Source organism: Anopheles funestus, chromosome 2RL (genome assembly GCF_943734845.2).
Source record: "Anopheles funestus chromosome 2RL, idAnoFuneDA-416_04, whole genome shotgun sequence".
NCBI classification, from domain to species: Eukaryota; Metazoa; Arthropoda; class Insecta; order Diptera; family Culicidae; genus Anopheles; species Anopheles funestus.
In genome coordinates this window covers 63565427-63584177 of record NC_064598.1, presented here as the reverse complement: position 1 = coordinate 63584177, position 18751 = coordinate 63565427, and the positions used below count along the sequence as shown (strand labels likewise).

General features: G+C 40.2%; 3 protein-coding genes across 3 annotated transcripts; 1 reads left to right on the top strand and 2 right to left on the bottom strand.

Moving 5' to 3' along the window:
• Positions 1–642: 642 nt before the first annotated feature.
• On the bottom strand, positions 643–2648 carry LOC125766136 (prolactin regulatory element-binding protein). The gene is made up of 3 exons (XM_049431814.1): positions 2350–2648; positions 1178–2288; positions 643–1092 (listed from the first exon to the last, which is right to left on the bottom strand). The coding sequence occupies exons 1-3, from the start codon at positions 2488–2490 to the stop codon at positions 1007–1009; spliced, it is 1338 nt and encodes a 445-aa protein (XP_049287771.1). The 5' UTR covers positions 2491–2648; the 3' UTR covers positions 643–1006.
• Positions 2649–3490: 842 nt separating this feature from the next.
• On the top strand, positions 3491–4987 carry LOC125766155 (LHFPL tetraspan subfamily member 2 protein). The gene is made up of 2 exons (XM_049431850.1): positions 3491–3798; positions 3880–4987. Exons 1-2 carry the CDS (start codon positions 3608–3610, stop codon positions 4367–4369), a joined length of 681 nt encoding a protein of 226 aa, XP_049287807.1. The 5' UTR covers positions 3491–3607; the 3' UTR covers positions 4370–4987.
• LOC125766122 (dnaJ homolog subfamily C member 21) lies at positions 4978–7057 on the bottom strand. The gene is made up of 3 exons (XM_049431793.1): positions 6730–7057; positions 6046–6663; positions 4978–5979 (listed from the first exon to the last, which is right to left on the bottom strand). The coding sequence occupies exons 1-3, from the start codon at positions 6918–6920 to the stop codon at positions 5040–5042; spliced, it is 1749 nt and encodes a 582-aa protein (XP_049287750.1). The 5' UTR covers positions 6921–7057; the 3' UTR covers positions 4978–5039.
• Positions 7058–18751: the final 11694 nt, after the last annotated feature.

The window sequence follows — 18751 nt, the reverse complement described above, 5'->3', positions numbered from 1 at the left end:
GCATGAGTCTGGCATCCTCATCACATGCCCTAGCCTCAGCATCCTTCTGGCTTTGATAACCGTCAGGATATCTGCACCGCAACACAGCTCAGCTAGCTCGTAGTTAATTCTCTTTCTCCACACGCCATGCTCGCACAAATTGCGAAAAATAGTCCTTAGCACCCTCCGTTCGAAAATAACGAGTGCATTGGCGTCCTCCGTTAACATAGTCGAGGACTCGTACCCGTAGAGGAGTACCGGACGTATCAGTGTGCGATATATCGTGCTTTTCTGGTGTTGCTGGAGTATTCTGGATCGCAGGAGTTAGCGGAGCCCGTAGTAGGCACGATTTCCCTGAACAATGCGCCTTCGGATTTCGCTGCTCATGTTGTTGTCCAAAGTTACGATTGTACCAAGGTAGCAGAACTCCTCTACCATCTCGAGACTGTCGTCGTCAACTGCTACGATGATCCCGAATCAGGCTCTATCACGGTTACAGCCTCCAGCAAGTAGGTACTTTGGCTCTGAAAATATTACAAATTTTTAATGCACAAATGCTGTTATTTCTATCTCATACGTGCATCTCTCATATGTGCATAGTAGGAACATTAGTGAACAAAGCAAAAACTTATTCAATTCAAATACGCTTAACATATCGGTCGGTTTTGTTCCTATAGCCACACAATTAACAGTATATTTATTCATTTCCTATCTCTTGCTGTACAATGCTGGTAGTCAAATAAATTAGAAGTTTCCGCAATTTTCGCGTACACAACAAAACAAAAAAGAAACAATACGCAGATTACGATTATAATACGCAGCCGTTGTTACACGGTGGTGGGTGCATTGCCATTGAAAGATTCCTAACTCCCTGCCCATCCCCAGAATGCTGCTATTGGATTTCACCTAGGGTGTAGAAAAAATGCTAAATAATGTCGAATTCTTCTTCGGACTGCACATATCGGTACCAATTTCACTCAATATGCTCCGGTGGTGCACCAAGGCCATTATGAAGGCAGTTTCGAGTTTACAGCCCAACGTATGAGCAGAAGCAGAATGTTAAAAACAATATACAGATGATCGCGATAATAGCCACCCAGGCAGGCAGTGAATCTGAAATGATAAAAAAGACATGTCGATGCAAGATTAGGCTACGAGACGTACGGCACCTGTAGGGGTTGTAGGTATTTCTACTTACGCCTATACGGTAAGCTGTGAACACAGATGCGATTGTCGACGGAAATGGATAGCACTGCCGCCTCCGTATCGCCAGTAATGGCCGGTCCATCGAAGTTGGTTACCGGCAGAAACTCCAGGCCCGTGACAAACATTGCGTGCGCATTTGGAACGTGTAGCACACGCTGCAAGCTGAAGGCAATATACACAGACACGGAACCACTGAACATCGTACCAATGGCCACGAATCGTCCGTCGTCCCGTACCGCTAGCGCAGCCAACGATTCGTCGATCTCGACAACACCGGTCATACGTCCCGCTTCCGGATCCCACTGCTGCAGCAGTCCCTTCGCTTTGCCCGATTTGGCAAACGGATTGGCAAGCGTAAAAAGCCGGAACTTATCCTTCAGCCCTTCCACTAAACCATATCGGCAGCGTTTCAACAGATAGCGACAATTGGCGGGCGGATTCCAGACGAGTTTCTTCGATTCCTTATCCGGGTTGATTGACCAGATTACGCCGAGTCCGTCCTTTGCGATCGACACCACATGCTTGCTGTCCGGGCTAAAGTCCAGATCGTCTATCTCCTTGGTGTGTGCCGCAATATCCGATGCGATGGTCATTTTTGGAAAGTTCCATACCCGCAGATGTCCATCCATGCCGCCCGTTGCCATCAGGCGACCATTGGGGCTGATGCGAACGACTCGCTGCAGCGGTTCTGCCTCGGTGAAGTCTGTCTGCACTGAGTCGGCCGTTTTGATCTCGAACCGTATCTGTTTCCGGGGCGCGGGTGTCGCTTTACCGTCGTCCGTTTTTTTCGCATCACCACCAGACAACTGTGACGGTGGCGCACTTGCACCTAGGCTGGAACGTTGCTGGGAAATGCTTCGCCGCTTGCGTAAACCTTCCGGGTCGGTTTTGTTTGTGATTGGAGAGGTGGCGCCGTAATCTCCCGAATCAATGATGGTGTTTACGAGATACATTTGGCAGTGGCTCTCCTGGCCTGCCATCAGCAGTGTTCGCTTTTCGTCGTTCTTCACCGCACAGTTCATCACAACCGTTGGGCCCGTTTCGTGCCGTATCACCTCGTCCGCGACGTACTTTTCCCCATCGTGGTATATCTCGTAGATTTCCTACAACGCAAACCAAATCGTTTGTTAAGTGCTATTGATTACGCCCCATCTTAATACTTACAAATCCATTCGCAACACCCGTTTTCGAGGCACCGCCACCGCCAGCTACCAGAACGTGTCGACTGGTGAGCATTTCGATGGCGTACAGTGGGAAATTGACGCGCGCCAGCAGACCGTCGGTAGGTTTCCGGGCTGCGGACATGTTGGCACCTCGCTTCTATACTCTATCTGCCAGCCGACAGGAATGTTTTCATGGAATTTTTGGGAGTTAAACAAAACACAAAACTACGATAAGGTGAGTTATTTTCACTTCCACGTATTATTTGTTGCTGTCATCCTTGGATGTCAGCCGTTTTTGACAGCGAGCTGCTTTGCTGTCAGTGGCATTTGCTGAATTGCGTAGGAAATTTTTAAATACAAATCCGACGGATTTAGGCCTTCGAAAATTGACCTCTTTTTCACCAAAAGCACACATCGCTTTATTATATTGAAACACAGCTTATTCATAAATTGATTGCTGAAGAATTGAGAGTTTTTCTCGTTTCAAATTCCAAATCAATTCTAATTTGAAAACCGTACAGTACTGCCAAATTGTATACAAGCGGCAACTATTGGAAACAATCATCTATGTCTAGGCTACAATAATTTAGTTAAGCCATAATCATGCTATATTTCGAATAGTTTACTATAAATATAAAAAAAATCAAGATTGTAGCAGTTGGACATCAATGACGTACGCAGCCAGTTATAATGTTATAGAAAATAATACTAGTTGCACTACTGTCCATTGTTGATCAAAATCGCGCTAGTGCGATCAGTTTTAGATCACATTCAACCAGTAAAACATCTTTATTGTTGGATTTGTGTGTTTGTGGTTATTATGTGCGATAAATATACGAATAACATACAAAAGTAACATACTCGTCTACATTCCATTCCCGTTACATAAAATGGGCGCTGAAAATCATCGAGATATTATTTAAAAGTATTTACAATTGCCATGTGTTTACTATTTTCTGAAAAAAAAATCACTGTTCTTGCCTTCTATTGATTTCTTTAGCTTTCCAACAGGAACAAAAATTATGTTTAAATCAAATTTATTAACAAAAACTAAAATAACAATCAAATTTCCATTTTAAAATGTCACACAAGCTTTCCGAACAGTGATCCATCCCAAACTGCTTTTCAGATTGACAGCGCCGCTGCTGTTTGATGCCCTTTTGCCGACAAACATTTTGTACACTTGCTTGCGGCTTTACACACTGCTCCATTCCTGTTTTTAATAAATCCAGTTTTGTGTTCGAATTACAATAAAAGCAATGTGTGCCTGTCGATTGCTTATTACAAGCCGTAGCCTTGCCTGGTTTGTGGTTACATTGGTTGCATGCATGACACTGTTTTGTGCAATCGTCCAGCCGAAATGGCTCATCGGTCCGGAAGTGATACAAATCTCGAACGAGGAAGGTAACTTTACCGTCATTCGTCATCCATCGGTGGGAATTTACAATCGGTAAAGTTGCATTTTTACTGTTACCAACAAAAAGCCCGCGTCGCTGAGTATAAATTACAATTTCAAAACTACCTTTTCCAGATGCAAACGCATGGGCAATTCAGAGTACAACTGTGGCAACTTCGATCTGAACGGGCTGCTGACGGATTCGAGCGTTTTTCCGGTGGCATGGAAATTCACCATGTTCTTGATGTGTGTGGGCACAATTCTGCTAAGCCTTACGCTGATCAGCATGTTGGTCATCTGCTGTCGTGTGCATTCGTTCTTTGGCTTCAGCATGCACAAATTTCTGTGCATTTTCCAAGCAATCTCTGCCATGCTGGTATTGTGTGGCTATCTCGTCTATCCGCTCGCCTGGGATGTACCACGAGTGAAGAAACTTTGCGGACCGGATGCTGAACCTTTTTCACCGGCAGATTGTACGCTGGGAGAGTCGATCTACGTTGCTGCCGTTGGTGTGATGCTCACATTCTTCTGTACCGTGCTGAGCCTGAAGGCAGAAGCTTCCTACTACAGTGCCAAAGCGCAGCGTCGCGTCATTGATGGAGATGTTCTGGTGTGCGTTATGTGAACCAAACCATGGCATGCTTATCCTTAAACTGGGCGAATCTCTTTTTATATACATGTGTTTAGTGCAGCTATATTTTTGCCATCACCATGGCAGCTGCAACGTATCGGTTAAGGTAGAGGACTAGGAAACCATCAAAGAAAGCGGGCATTTTCCTTACTGTGTTACCGAATTATTTTTTTTTATACCAAGCGCTACAAAAGGAAACAAAACGTTGTGCAGACGGTAGCATAAACTATATTAAGCGTTTATTTCGGATACAGACAAAATTAAACCAAAGTCAGTACGGTCGTAATCTCCAGTGAAAATGTTACAAATGCGCAATCAGCGTAAGGCATGCCCGCAGTATAGCATTAGGAGCAAAACATGACACATTATATTGTGCGCTCTCTATGATTTTTTAAAATTACTTTTGAATATTTCTCACTCACACACGGTGCCTTCCAATGTACGCCGCGATTTTTTTTTTCTTACGTATATAATAAGCATCAAGTCATTCGAACATTCGCATGACTAATACCATCCTCGAAGTGCCAAGTATTGTATGCATTCGATGTACTTTTTATAGGCCATATTTTCTCTCGAAACAAATATACAACACTTTTGTAACACTTTTATAAACGATCTGGTTCTATTGGTTCAGTTTCATAATACACACGATTACTGTTTCGCTTTACTTTCCTTTTCGCTTACCCTTCGATCCCTCGGCATTCTTTGCATTCGTTTTGGCGGCCTTCAGCTTGTCAATGTAGACACTGTGGCCGGTTTTTTTGAGATGTTCAAATAGCTTATTTTTTGAGCTAAACTTTTCCTTGCACGTTACACATGCGTTGTCCGTTGGCTGACCAGCGTTCTCATCGTCGGAGATGGGCTGTTTCGACTCTTGGGTAGCTTTCGTCGCGGAAGGTTCAGCAACTTGTTCCACCTGCGGCACTTCATTTTTCGCATTTTTAGATTGTTTGTTTTTTTGATTCGATTCAGAACCCTTGCCCTTCGCTTTTCCTTTTCGGTTTGATTTTTTACCACCGCCGGTCCAATCGTCATCATCATCACTGGCGACAGCGTTTGAAGATCGACCCGCTAATCGCAAACCGATCATATCAACGCCATCTGTAGTAGTTTCGTTTTCTTCGTCGTCAGACGATTTTATCACAGGTATTGTAGTACTGAGTGCTTTCTTTTTGCCCTTGTTTTTCTTTTGCTTCGTTTTTGTTGGAAGTTGTTCCGACGCTTTCTCATCGGATTCTTGTTGCTCCTCGCAGCGGGTTTCATGCTCTTGTTCTAGCTCCTCATTCGACAAGTTGCCGTCTTCCAGTTCCTTTGAAACTGCTTCTTTATCTTCTTGATCCTCCATCTCTTTACGCATCTCCTTTCGCAACAGCTCTACGTTCTGCTTGTGTTTTTTCGAAGATTCGTGATTTTCGTACGAGCTACGATTGCTAAACATCTTGTCGCAGGCAACACAGTACAAGTCGTCCACGTAGAAGCTTTCTTCACCGTTTTCGTTCTGGCTCACGTTCAGTCCGGCCATCGCATCTTCCAAGCCGTTCGTTTCCTCGCCCTCCTCGTCCGACTCTTCCTCTGACGCTTCGGCATAAGAAGCTTCCAATTTTCTGCAAAATAAAATGGGTAAACTGTTTCACACATTTCAAACCACTTCGCACAATTGATTCTCATACCTCAACTGTTCCTCGTACGCATCAGTGAAAAAGCTAGTTGAGTTGCGCTGCTGTTCTTCGATTTCCTGCTGATTGCGACGTATCTGCTCTAGCCTGTTTTGTTCCGATTTCAAACGATTCTGTGTTGCCCTTTCCTCTAGCAGCTTCTTGTAGGCATGCACACGCTTGTCACGCTTCTTCACAAACATCACCAGACTGCGAATTTCCTCATTCCGCTCTTTGCGCGCCTTTTGCTGTACCTTTTTATTATCTTTCTCGATTGCTTTCAGGATTCTGCGATCGCGAATCTCGGCCACGTTGTGAGGATTTAGCCAAGCGTAGCTTTTCTTGGTGCAAAATCCTTCCCAGTAACCGTAGAATGTACGGACGATCGTTTCATAATCGGATTGCGAGTTACCAAACTTTGGTATCGTTTCGAACTCTTCCTCAGTGTCGAGGAATTCCACCTCTTCGGTGGCTAGCTTGTCGAATATGTCGGCATACACCGCATAGAACCCTCCCGGCTCGTCTCCGTAGCCCTTGTAGCAAGACGTGGTGAAGTACTGGAACACATCCAAGGAACTATCTTCATAGTCTGTGTGACCGCCTCGTAGAATCTGCTCACGATGGTTGTCGTACCTAGAAGAAACATTTTTAAGCTGTTTCTTACAATAAGCTTAGGCATATTTTCCACATCCGTCCTACCAAGCTCTTTCTTGTGGATCAGAAAGCACATCGTACGCCGCCTGCACAAGAAGAAATTGTTGGTTTGCCTCCTCTGCGTTGTCGAGGTTCTTGTCAGGATGCCAGCGAAGCGCAAGCTTCCGATAAGATTTCTTGATCTCGTCTGCCTCTGCCGTGCGCGTAATTCCGAGCACTTCATAGTGACACTTCATTTCAGCTGGTACGACAAAAGTTTCTGTTACTATTCCTATGAAAAGCTGAACCGAAACGGACCAAGGTGAAATTTGCCAACGGAACGAAAGTTGCAACCGATTGACAGATGTGCTAAGCGCGTGTAATGAAAATAACAACAAACACTGCACTGTGGAAAGTTACACGTTCATTTCACTGACATTCGGTACTGCTGAATGTCAGCAGATATGTACTGTGGTACTTGGATGTAAGAGAATCCAGCAATTCGTTTAATTTTCAAATTTACACCGTTACACGATTGTGATATAGTAAAATATTGACTAATTTATAAATAGTCGTACGAGTTCCCTCGCTTCTTCTCATGATAAATCCACAAAGGAGGAGGCAAAGTTTGTTGGTGTTATCAATTAATTTATTACAACTTTCACAAATATTTTCAACCAACTGTGCTCGACGATCTGTTTGAATTGCAGGACATCGTGTTTATCGGATATGTTCCATGTAAAAGCGGTGTAAAGTACAGCATACCCTATATCAGAAGATCAGAGTGTGTGGAAATGTGATTTACACCTGAATTCTAGCAAAAATATTTGTTACCTTTGCAGTTTTGGAAATATTTTAAAACTTCTGTATCAAAAATGTAATTCCATATTAAAAAATTCAAGAACTGTTAATTTTTAAAATCATTGTAACCAGAAAATAGCGTAACCCAGAAACAGACTATATAATATGATCGAGTAAAAAGTTTGAGAATATAAAACTGTACGATAATCACGTGCATTCGATCTAGCGACGTGATGCTACATAGGTGAAATTCACTGTATGTTGTTCAACTTTTACTAAATTAGAGACTTAATCATGATTGATTCATAATTTATGATTGTTTGACGAGATCTAGATCTTCTTAATCATAGCTACCGAGATCTTCGATTCCCGTTAAGGTGTCAAAGTTCCCATTAGACTGATCTCTTTAGCGTGAGGTTGAAAAGAAGACAGACAAGCCTGTGTCCTATGTTCAAAGTCTTTCTTCGGGCATGTGTCGTTGTTTGTCACCGGTCTAACTATTCTGGCCAAGTTTAACCAATATTTTACTTGTGCAGGAGCTGGCCTATGGAGGCATTCATGCAAAGTCTAAGAAGATTCCCATTTCTACCATAAAAAAAGATCTTGGTTAGAAAGATGCCTTCTGTGTGGTAAGAATTAACCAAAAAGCATCAAAATACTTCAGGTTCGTGATCATCTTAGAAACAAACCTGAGAACAAAGCAAGTCCGCTGCAGTGATAATATCATTTAAATTTTCCGACGACCTCAGTATTGTGCAGCGTACAATTGCCAAGTTATGTATTATTAGTCATGTGAAGACAAATCACTAAATAATTACACCGGACAACTGAAGCCTTGATTTTTGACGTCATATCTATGAGTAAATAAGTATCACAGTACTAATGTGCAACTTGAATAAAATCTACAAAACAGATGAGCGATGTTGAGTGTTTGTGTTGGTATTTTCTCCAGATTGATATTTTAATTCTCTTTTGATATTTTTCTATTTAGCTACATTTCTATTCTATATATTCTCTCTCTCTCTCTCTTTACCTCTCTTACACTGCAAACTCTTACAAAACAACGAAGAAATTAAAACAAAATAAATCTTCTAGCAAGAAACTCCATCGTTACAAACCCAATCCATACCCATTGGCTCTCTGACAACAGCACCGAAAACGGTCCTCCCGAAGACGGTTTGATGCGGCCAGGAGAAAGTTCATAATTTTCGCATTCCTTAATTTCCATTTTAATTGTAGGCACTTCTGCAGCGGCTACTTACAACTTTTGTGCTACAATTTGCTGCAGCTGGATGATGATGTAGCCCGAACCTTAAAGTTTTGGTGCTTGTTTTTTACTTAGCATCGCCCTTAGCGAAACGACGCCCAAAACTGGGCCAATAGATTGATTTTGTGTTTATGTTGTTTTTCCCCCCTCCTATTTAGTTGTTTGCTTTTCGCAACAAAACTATCTTGAGCGGAGTTTTTATTACATTGCAGTGCTCTTATCAACTAGAGAGCGCAGGCGAAACTTTTCAAGGATTATTTCATTTTCTTAAATTCCCTTCCGTCGGTTACAAAACTATGCTGCAACAGCGTAAAAAAGATAATTTCAAAGGTGCTTCTGATGAAAGCTAGCAATTTCAAAGGCGGCTGCTAACAGATGGATATCAAACGAAGGTAGAGAGTTTTTAAAACACCACAGAGAGAAAAGTACAACAAAAGATTGGCACAAAAGTGGCACATTTGAAAGGAAATCTATTTATGGCACAGTGCATTTCAATTGCCGCCAACATGTTAATATATCGAAGCCTTTTTTGCATCATTAAATTGCACTCACGTTCGCTGCACATCAAATGGAACAAAATCTTCGAAACAGACACTTTTCATATTTTCCACCTCGTAGAAGCATTCGTGCCACTTCTTTATGGCGAATGCATCGATTCATGCATGCCGGTGGAAAGAATTTCTTCCTGTCCGTTGGGCTTCCTTGGGCACAGTGGAACGTGAGTATATCGTAGCTTTTCCTTTCCGATACGCATTATACCCTTGGGCTTCTGGTTGATGGAGGAAAAAACGTACCGACCAGCATATGCTCATCTTGCAAAAATTGATACATTATTAGATCTGTTCGGTGTGCTTGCGATTCACTGTGCACCCTGTGTGTGCGTGTGTGTGTGTGCGCCTTGTGAAGCATGTGTGAGCGAATGCATCTGACTCTTTGAACATGTCCGAAACTTAGTGGCGAAGAAGAGAATAGTATTCAGCTGCTTGTTCCTTGCACCCAGGTAAAGTCAAAGCTGGTTGAGTCTGCTTTGGTCATCTCATTTTTATACATCAAAGCAACATAGATCAACTAATGAATCTCATCAGCTGCATAAAATTGGGGAAAACGGAAACGATGGCACGACGGGAACTTCATATTTGTATCAGCTTCTTCGCTAGCGATAGCACTGGACTCATGCTTCACCATTATTGGGTGGATGCTACTGCCGACAAAGTGTCACGAAATGTCGCAATATGACCATTAAACGAACGACCCGAATAGATGGCTTCCTTTGTCGACGGGAAGAAGGACCAAAATGGCGAAAAACCTTCATCCTAACGAATCGAGAAAAAAAGCTAGCACAAACATGACGCAATGTACCGAAAATACCTGCAACAAAAACAAGAGTCATTCACCATACGATCAAAGTGCAACAACGGCATCTTTTGGAGATCTTTTTGGAGCCCTTGTGCTGGAAGATGTTTTGATCTTCACAAACACACATCACTCGAAGATCGTGCACAAAAATGAAAAGTAATGGAAAGTTGATGATGATGGTTGATGGACAACAGTATTATAGCTCTATGGCAAGGCTAGCAACTGGCCCGTGGTGGTGAGGGAAGACGGTAATTTAAGGAGTGGAAAATATTTGTAAAATAGGATCTTGATCAAAATATATTTAAGAAAAATAATGTTGTTCAGAAGGATCTAAAAGTTAATACTTATTTGATTTGTATGCACGCGTACTACTTCTGCTAATGTGATAATAAACGTATGCCTTAAAAAAGTAAAGAAATTGAATAAAATGAATCCTATGCTTATCACTCCATCCAGTCGATCCACATCCAGTCGATAAATTCACTCGGCTAGCAGACCAACAAATTAGCCGTTGTCGACTGTGATACATTTTACCTACCCCTCCATTTAGACCTTCAAATTATTGGAATTATTGGAAATTGGATTGGATATATATTCTTCATTTGGTCGTATCTAAAGGACGATACGTCTTCGTGTGATACGTCTTGAAAAAAGGAGAAAACTCCCGGTAGACTTTGATTAACTATTTCACAAGTCACACACTTCACATCACAGAATTTAGAGAATATTCACAATAAACCAAGAAAAAATAATTTTAAAATCTGCTTCGCAACAAAATATTCCCTTAATAAGAAATATGACATTGGGGAAAGCAGCAACAAAGATAACGTTTATCAGACGTATTATCCAACAGTTTCATTGTTGTCACTTGTTACCGTTGCAAAGCACTTAGTCAATACACCAGACACATCTGAGACATCAGTCCAGAATAAGACTTTGATAAGATGTTTGTAGTGTCTCATATGCCTATGAGTTTAAAGATTAGTTGTAAGTGTAGTAGTTTTTGAGCAATTAATAGAGCTAACAGTATGTTTAGAAATGGTGCAACTGATAGTTTCCGTTCGTGAAATTACCATATTATTATTATATTTGTAAAGAAAGGTCCATTAGTATCTTTGAAAAGGTTTCAATATATTCGCTCTTACCATATGTTCAAATTAAATTTGGATGGGAAAAAAGAAACGACACATAAATCAAATTACGATGTTACAGATCATTAGGATACGACATTAAGTATGTGCATTATGGCGAATGTCTGCAGGATTTTATATCCTTTTCAATCTCGAAAGCAACGGTTGAGAGTAGAATGTGTGAAAATATATAGCGAGCTCCCCGTTCCACAGATACTTTTATTATCATAGAAAAAATCCTGATCACATCCATTAAAAACAAACAAATAGTACACCAACAATACTAGCAACATTATCCACAGCGTATATAGTGCCGCATGTGTGTATAGGAGTGTAAACAGAGAATAAATTTCATTCGAATTACCTTTTTTCCTCTAGCTAGAGTCAAGACTTTGGCAGGTAAGAATGTCGACGGAAATGTGGTCATAAAACAAAGTTCTACGATCAGAGGCTTTAGGTGAGGGTTCTTTATTATTTCGGTTTTTCCTCTGTAATGGAATAAGGTTGGCCTTGATTGAACGAATCTGTTTAGTCAGCTGCTATTATACAGGTATAGCCAGGAATCGGAAGTGATGGAATAGGGCATAAATGTAGTCATCAAAATCCCTCCAGAAAAGGCAGTGTCCGGTAAGAAATAGTGAACCATTTGCTGGTTTATGGGTGTATTTTATCTAAAAATCGATCCACAACCGTCCAACAACCTGGGTACATGTTTAGGACAATCGTGTCACAACGCAACTGATGCCACCTTTGGTGGATTCCTTTTTTTGGATCTAGGCCTGTATCTAGACTAATTTTTAGAGCGTAGCCAGATAGAGGAGACGGTCCGGATGGGATTTGATACCCTGTCCTGTTGTGAGGAATCATTAAAATTGGGTTTATAAAAATTGTATAAAATATATTTAAAGCTTTCATCATGCGATCACGATAAGATATACTAAACAACAAAATTCATGTGTGATTACTGCAAAAAAAATTAACATGTGTTGACAAATATCTTCAAAAGATAAAACAGTTCGATTGAAACAAAATGGTCGTCTTAAACGGAAACTCTGTAAATATCCATTAAAACTAACGATGACACCAAAAGGTACTGAAAGCTTGGAAAAGACGTAAAAATTATCAGCTTCATCCTTGTCTTTCAATTTTTTATAACACAACTAACCGAGCCTCATAGCATGGATATGGCTCTGCTACCATTCTGGACATGAGTTTTTTTTCTATGTACCTATTCTGTTACGAATAGACTGTCAGGTGGTTTGTGGCAATCTATGCATGTGAGGACTCGCCTGATATATAGAGCAATATTTTTCACATCTCCTCCATAAAACCGCGACGAACGTGGTTGATAAAAGGTCCTTGATGCTGGAACATTATTCATATGTAAATCGCATCGTGTACACATTTTTGGTATATTCACGATATGAAGTGGTTTTGGTTGGTTGTTTCCATTTTTCACACACAATCTTGATGCTTTATCGACTTCCCTTTTTCAATCATTCACTCACCGATGAAAGATTTTATTTTTGCGCCGGCCACATTGACTGCTATAGTGCGCTTTTAAAATTACCTTTCAAATTGATTGACAAGAGTCGTCTCAAGGATGGGGAAGACTAAGAAGAAGACACGCGCAAACAAGTGGATACAACTGTCGAGAGCGAGATACACGGCTTGATGGAGCTGCAGACGAAACAAAAGTTGTAAAACGTATTGCACACCAAACACACGATGAGCTATTTTCAGCCTTGGACCAGCGCTTGATGGAATTGATTTTACAGAGGATACTTTACTCCAATGCAATTTTGGCCAAAAACAGAGAAAAAGACGGAATAGTCCCTTCGTTAAGAAGAACGATTTTAGCGTGGAAATTTTGCACATGAACAGAGCTGGAAAGGTAATTGAAAGTTCAAAGGAAACCAACCAACTATGGACACATCAGGCACAGCGGTTTGGTCCAAGTGAAAGTAGAGCAAAAAATAAAATAGAATTTTTGGGAACCTTGAAACTCACGATCGGTCAAGCTTTTCGTTTGGAGTACTCTTGCGCCTGATAATCGTTAATCGTATTGCGTTGTCACGCCGGTCTGTAAATGAGGCTTTTGCAGAAGGAAATTTGAAAATCAAATCAAATTGCTTTGATGAAGGAGGAACAGCGTAAGGAAGGCATAGGCTTAAATGATTAAGCGAAATCGCAATTTTCTTTGTGGTGCGACGTGATGTGGATTTATAAATGCTTTTAAAGCAGGTTTTTCCTGAAAATTCGATTTTTATTTTCACTTCTCTCGCTTCTTTTGATAAAACATAATTTTTCCCGTAAGCTGATGTTCTTCAAACACTTGTTGTAAAAAACGTACTCAAACACAAACATTTTGTTCGAAACTTAAGAAAATATTATAATTTTTATATAAGATAAAATTATACAGAACTTGAATAGAAGTATAGGTTTGTAACAGAAGTGTTCTCAAGAGTTGTTGTTTGTATTGTAATATTTTACATCCATCTAACGGACCCAAATACAGATTGTGTGAAAAGATAAAAAAGTTATGGCTTGGCTTGTATCGACATATATAGAAATTCCAGTATCAAAATTACAACACAAAATTATTTGCTGCATAGGTTAACGTAAGAAAAGGCTACTCAAAAACAATTACCCATTGGGATGCCTAGTCCCTAGTGTACCTAATGCAACAAAATGTTGATAGGAAAGTAAAAAAAATTACATTCATAAACTTATGCAAAATATTGTCAGGGTTAAACAAAAAAAAAGTAACAACCCGTAAGAATAAAAAAATAAGATAAATTGGCAAGCAATTATTGAAGCGTTACTTACATTGTTGGCTAGAAATTCAACGTTTTAATATCGTGTAGCAGAATTTTAAAAATTAAATAGCTGTGTCGGATTTGCTGACGAAAAAATGTTGATTTATTTACTTATAATTAACCAATACCGTTTTTTGCAGTGATAAATTTTAATTTTATATTTGAAATAGGCGCTTAGTAACAATTTGTTTCTTCTTCTTCTTGGCTTAACGACCTCTAATATCATGCCGACCATTTCTAGCTTACTTGACTTATTTTTGCCACGAAGTCACGATGGTCCCATTCTTGCCACGGAAGGACGGTCCGGATGGGATTTGATACACGCTCCTGTCGTTGAGAGCCGGCACTATTTATCGCATACATCACCGAGCCGTCCCCTTAACTAACAAATTGATATAATTAATTCTATGCTATTTGGTGTTATACGTCTTTTTACACGTGTTTCCTTAAATTCAATGCTTGGCCACGTATGTACATCGTTCGTGCGTTTTATTGAAAGATTTATCGCCTCGAATCGATGATGGTGAGATAGTTTATGGTTTGATCGATACGTTCCTTTTACTGCTACCATAAGAAAGGACGTTTCCTTATTAATTTGCATACGTTGTACCATACGGGTGTACATGAAGCATTCCAACACCTAGGGTCGATCTGTTCGTTGCAGTTATTGCACTCATTGTTTGATACGATTTCAGTTCGAACAATCCCGCTGCGGTAGATTGTTATGTTGCAACAAACAGCTGTCGGGTGCAGCAAGCAGCACAACCATCAAATCCCGTTTTCAATCTCTCAAACCACTCACTGTATCAAACAACCAGTGGTACCTTTACAACTCCTCGATGTGGTTTTTGGCATCCTTCCTGGTGGTGTTGTGCTGCAGCGTTTGCTTTCCGTTCTACTACCTTGTCGAACCACAATTGTGCGGACGTGTAATCGGTTCTGCTTCCTTCCAAATCTGACACTCTCAGGCAGCGTAATACTGCAAACAATTCCCAATCAACACGTAACGATCTGTGTAGACGCATCAATTCAGATTGAATAAAAAGGCTACGGTACATAGCAAACCACTTCCCAATAGCGACGATTCCCCGTTGGGAGACCCCCATTTCGTATTTGTTCTCGATGCACATGGCATTGGATTGGGTAAGCGGCATTAGCATAAATCCTCCTAGTCTTCATCTTTGCTATGTGTCCAGGAAAAGTTAAAATCAATTAAGGAGATTTGTTCATCGGTCGAAAACAAACTAGATCAAACGAAACGAGAACCGAGAGGGTAAACTGGTAAGAGACGGCCAAGGGAGTATAATTGGGGAAATGTGTTTTGAATGCGTAATCAATTTCATAGATCGATGCTAAATGCGTTGGAAATGCTCTTGATGAATGTGGATTTGAAGGTGGATCAATGTTTTACCCATTGAAATGTAAATATACAATATAGTTCAATATTTGGAAAGGTCCGATAGGGTAAGTATTATTAAATTAAGCTTCTATGTGTACGAAGAAAGCTTCTTTTGTCTTTTCAAGATTATCTTGATATGCTAACAAGCGTAGCAGCAAGTTTAAGGAGGGGAAAGATATAAATGTATGGAAATAGCATCCGGGAGAAAAGTCTTGTGTACATAAATAATCCCAACGTAAGACAACATACTGCAAATTACCAATTATAGGTATTATAGGCTTTCTCGGCAAATAATACAAAAAAAAATTTCAGGATATAACTTAAAATCAATCTAGTTGGCAAACATGAAAAAATGTTTCCATCTTGTGTAGTTTTGGTTGTTTAGATATTTTCCATTCGATATGATAAACGTTGAACAGGAGCATCGTATTTTACTGGTAACCTGAGACGCATTTTCAATAGGAAAACAAAGCTATCCAAATATGCTACATCCTATCCAGCTATCAACGTCAACGTACCCGGGTTAACGCTTTTCCGATTGACATGATGAAGCCAATCGTCCGATCTCGTTGGCCTGCTGGCGACACATTTCCTAAAATGGTAGATTTTCCACCCACTGCTTTCAGAACTATTTCAATACCCGTACCACGCACATTCTACCTCTAACGTAATGCAGTGCAAAAAGATACACTAAAATAAACGTGTAGGAAAGAATAACATGTCAAACCACCAGGATTGTGTCCGTGCACCATCTGCCCTCGGATTGGGTTGGGAAAAAATCTTTCCCGCCTGGTTCAAATCGAAACAAAACACTTCCCACTCAAATGCAGGTCTTTGGGCCGCGAGGATTCAATTTCATGGAATGGATAGGATGCGTCGAGCAAAAATTGTACCATAAAACAAAAACAATATTTCCCCTTTTTTTTTGGGGCACCAAAAGGTATTTGTGTGGTGGGTTTTCATGCTTGTCATGATCGTGCATGCCTTTTGTTTTCTAGTCAAAACGGTTAGCGTCAGAAATTGATCGTACGCCTAAAAGTAACATCCACTCATGCAATGTTTAAGCCATGACAGGTTTCAATTTACACAATTTCTATCAAAAAATTATACATAGTTTGAAAATTTAGTAAATTAATACAAATACTCTTAAGTTGTTATTAAAACAATTTGGTTCTCTGTTGAATAATAGTAGAAATAGGTATGGTCTCTAAAACTATTTCTAAGTCTTAACAACATTGCACTTGTATATAATACATGACATTAGATTAAATTCCTATCATCTTGCCGGTTGAACTGTACTTATTACGTTGGGACATTTGAATATTTTTTAAATGCTGTATATCGGTTGGGGCACTGAAGACTTTATCCAACTGGACCGGATACCATATGACTATCCGGCGACGAGTAAATCAAGACAAGGATAGTTAGAAATGTAATTCCAAAACTTCCTTGATGATGTAGTGCCACATAAGAAGAAGAATTATTTTAGTTTAGAACTCTTGGAAATCTTTAAAGTTCTAAGTTTGTTTGTCACCTGCCTCAATGAACAAGAGTGTAACAACATTTTGTGTAAAACAATTATTTGTCATTTCCTTGATTTGCACTGGTACCGTATGATGACTAATCATGGCATTTTAATGTGTACTAGCAAACCACATCGTTTGGGGAAAGAGAAATTCTAATAATTTTCAGTGCTTACAGGGGCAACTCTTAAGTATACCAGCTGCACTGTGCATTACACTAGCTGTAAACGGCTACTAAAATTTCTAACTTACCACAGCCCACCTGCTCCAGCAGATAATCCAGGGATAGAGATTGCAGCAACAACAAAAACGAATTGGTAGTTGACAACTCGTACTCGATTGCTAACGTTGTTTCTTTGTAGCCTCAACGAGCAATGGCTTAATTCGAACAAGTTTAGCCAATTTGCAACTGTGGCTGTCTGCTAGCACCAAAACGTTTTTGGAGAATTTACCCAATAAGGCCTGTTGTAACGGTGTGCGTTCTCACTTATCGTTTGCAATGCGATTTAACTTTAGCTTCAGTTGCCTTCACCATTGCACCAAAAATAGTTTACAAAATAGCTCCAGTTCCTGGTGCAACGACTTGCCTGTACAACACTTGACTCCAGACAGGAAATTGGACATAGCAAAAGCGTAAAAAAGTCACCCTCATCTAAGCTTAAGGCGACCGAGCGATTGTGCCGAAAGGGTGTAACGAAAACAAGTACGTATAAGGTACAAGAAATAGGAAAAATCGTGGACCTCCTAGCCATCCGACTGGTTTCTCCATTTGGCGTTGATTGCGTTCAAGCAGTCGTTTGAATCCTGACATCAGCTTAGTTCAGCTTAAGCCATCAAGGTTTCCGTGTGTGCCGAATGCGGTTACCGCAAACCGCAGGAGCAGCTGAACGAATAGCCGAGAACTTTAATTGAACAGTAAAAGTTTCGCTACAAATGAACGGAATGTTGTGATTTTAATTTCCCTCCTTCTTCACTCACATGAAAAGAATGCAACAGAAACAAAAAGTGCAAATGTGAATGCCAGAAAGCATCCATAAGCCAAGTTTATAGAGTATGTCGTTGACTCATCTGGTACAACAATTTTTCTAGGGTGAGAATGTCAGTTTGAAAAGCGTACCCGTAGATAGTTTTACTATCATGCCAGTTCGGGGATTGAGTTTTTTTGCCATTCCTAAAACTTATCACAAGTGAGGAGATATGTCTCGTGGGAATAGTTTTGTCGTGATAAAACTTGTTCGATGTGCGCTTAGAATGAGGTTTACTGTGAAGGCTTTGTACTTTTAGCGTAAAAACGATTGAGCTAAAAAGACATTGACAGGTACGGTAGATTACCGGGTTTGTACGAATGTAGGTTGTACCATGGCGTTGGTTGGAGAATAGGTTTAATTTTTGAACTTTTTGGCACCAGCTTTTGTAGATAGTGGTTTTCAGCGGTTTCAGGCGATTGGTGCAACAGTGGCTTTAACGAAGTAGATGGAACAAACTAAAGCCACATAGATCTGAAAAAAGGTAAAAAAACTACGCCTAACTACATTTTGCTAAACTTTAAGCTTCACGTCCTTCTGCAGCTTCAATTTTTATGCCTAATATTGGGGAAATCACATTCAATTATTTCAAGTGATTACAATAAACTCGTATATTAGATTAATTATATCTAAATATATCTAAAATATCTGGTCTAAGTTTGGAACTTTACATAATACAAAGAGGATTGTGAAATCTCTCCAAAGAAAAGGTACAGAATACAAGTATTTTTTAATATGTACCATGATAGAATATTACTGCAGCAAAAG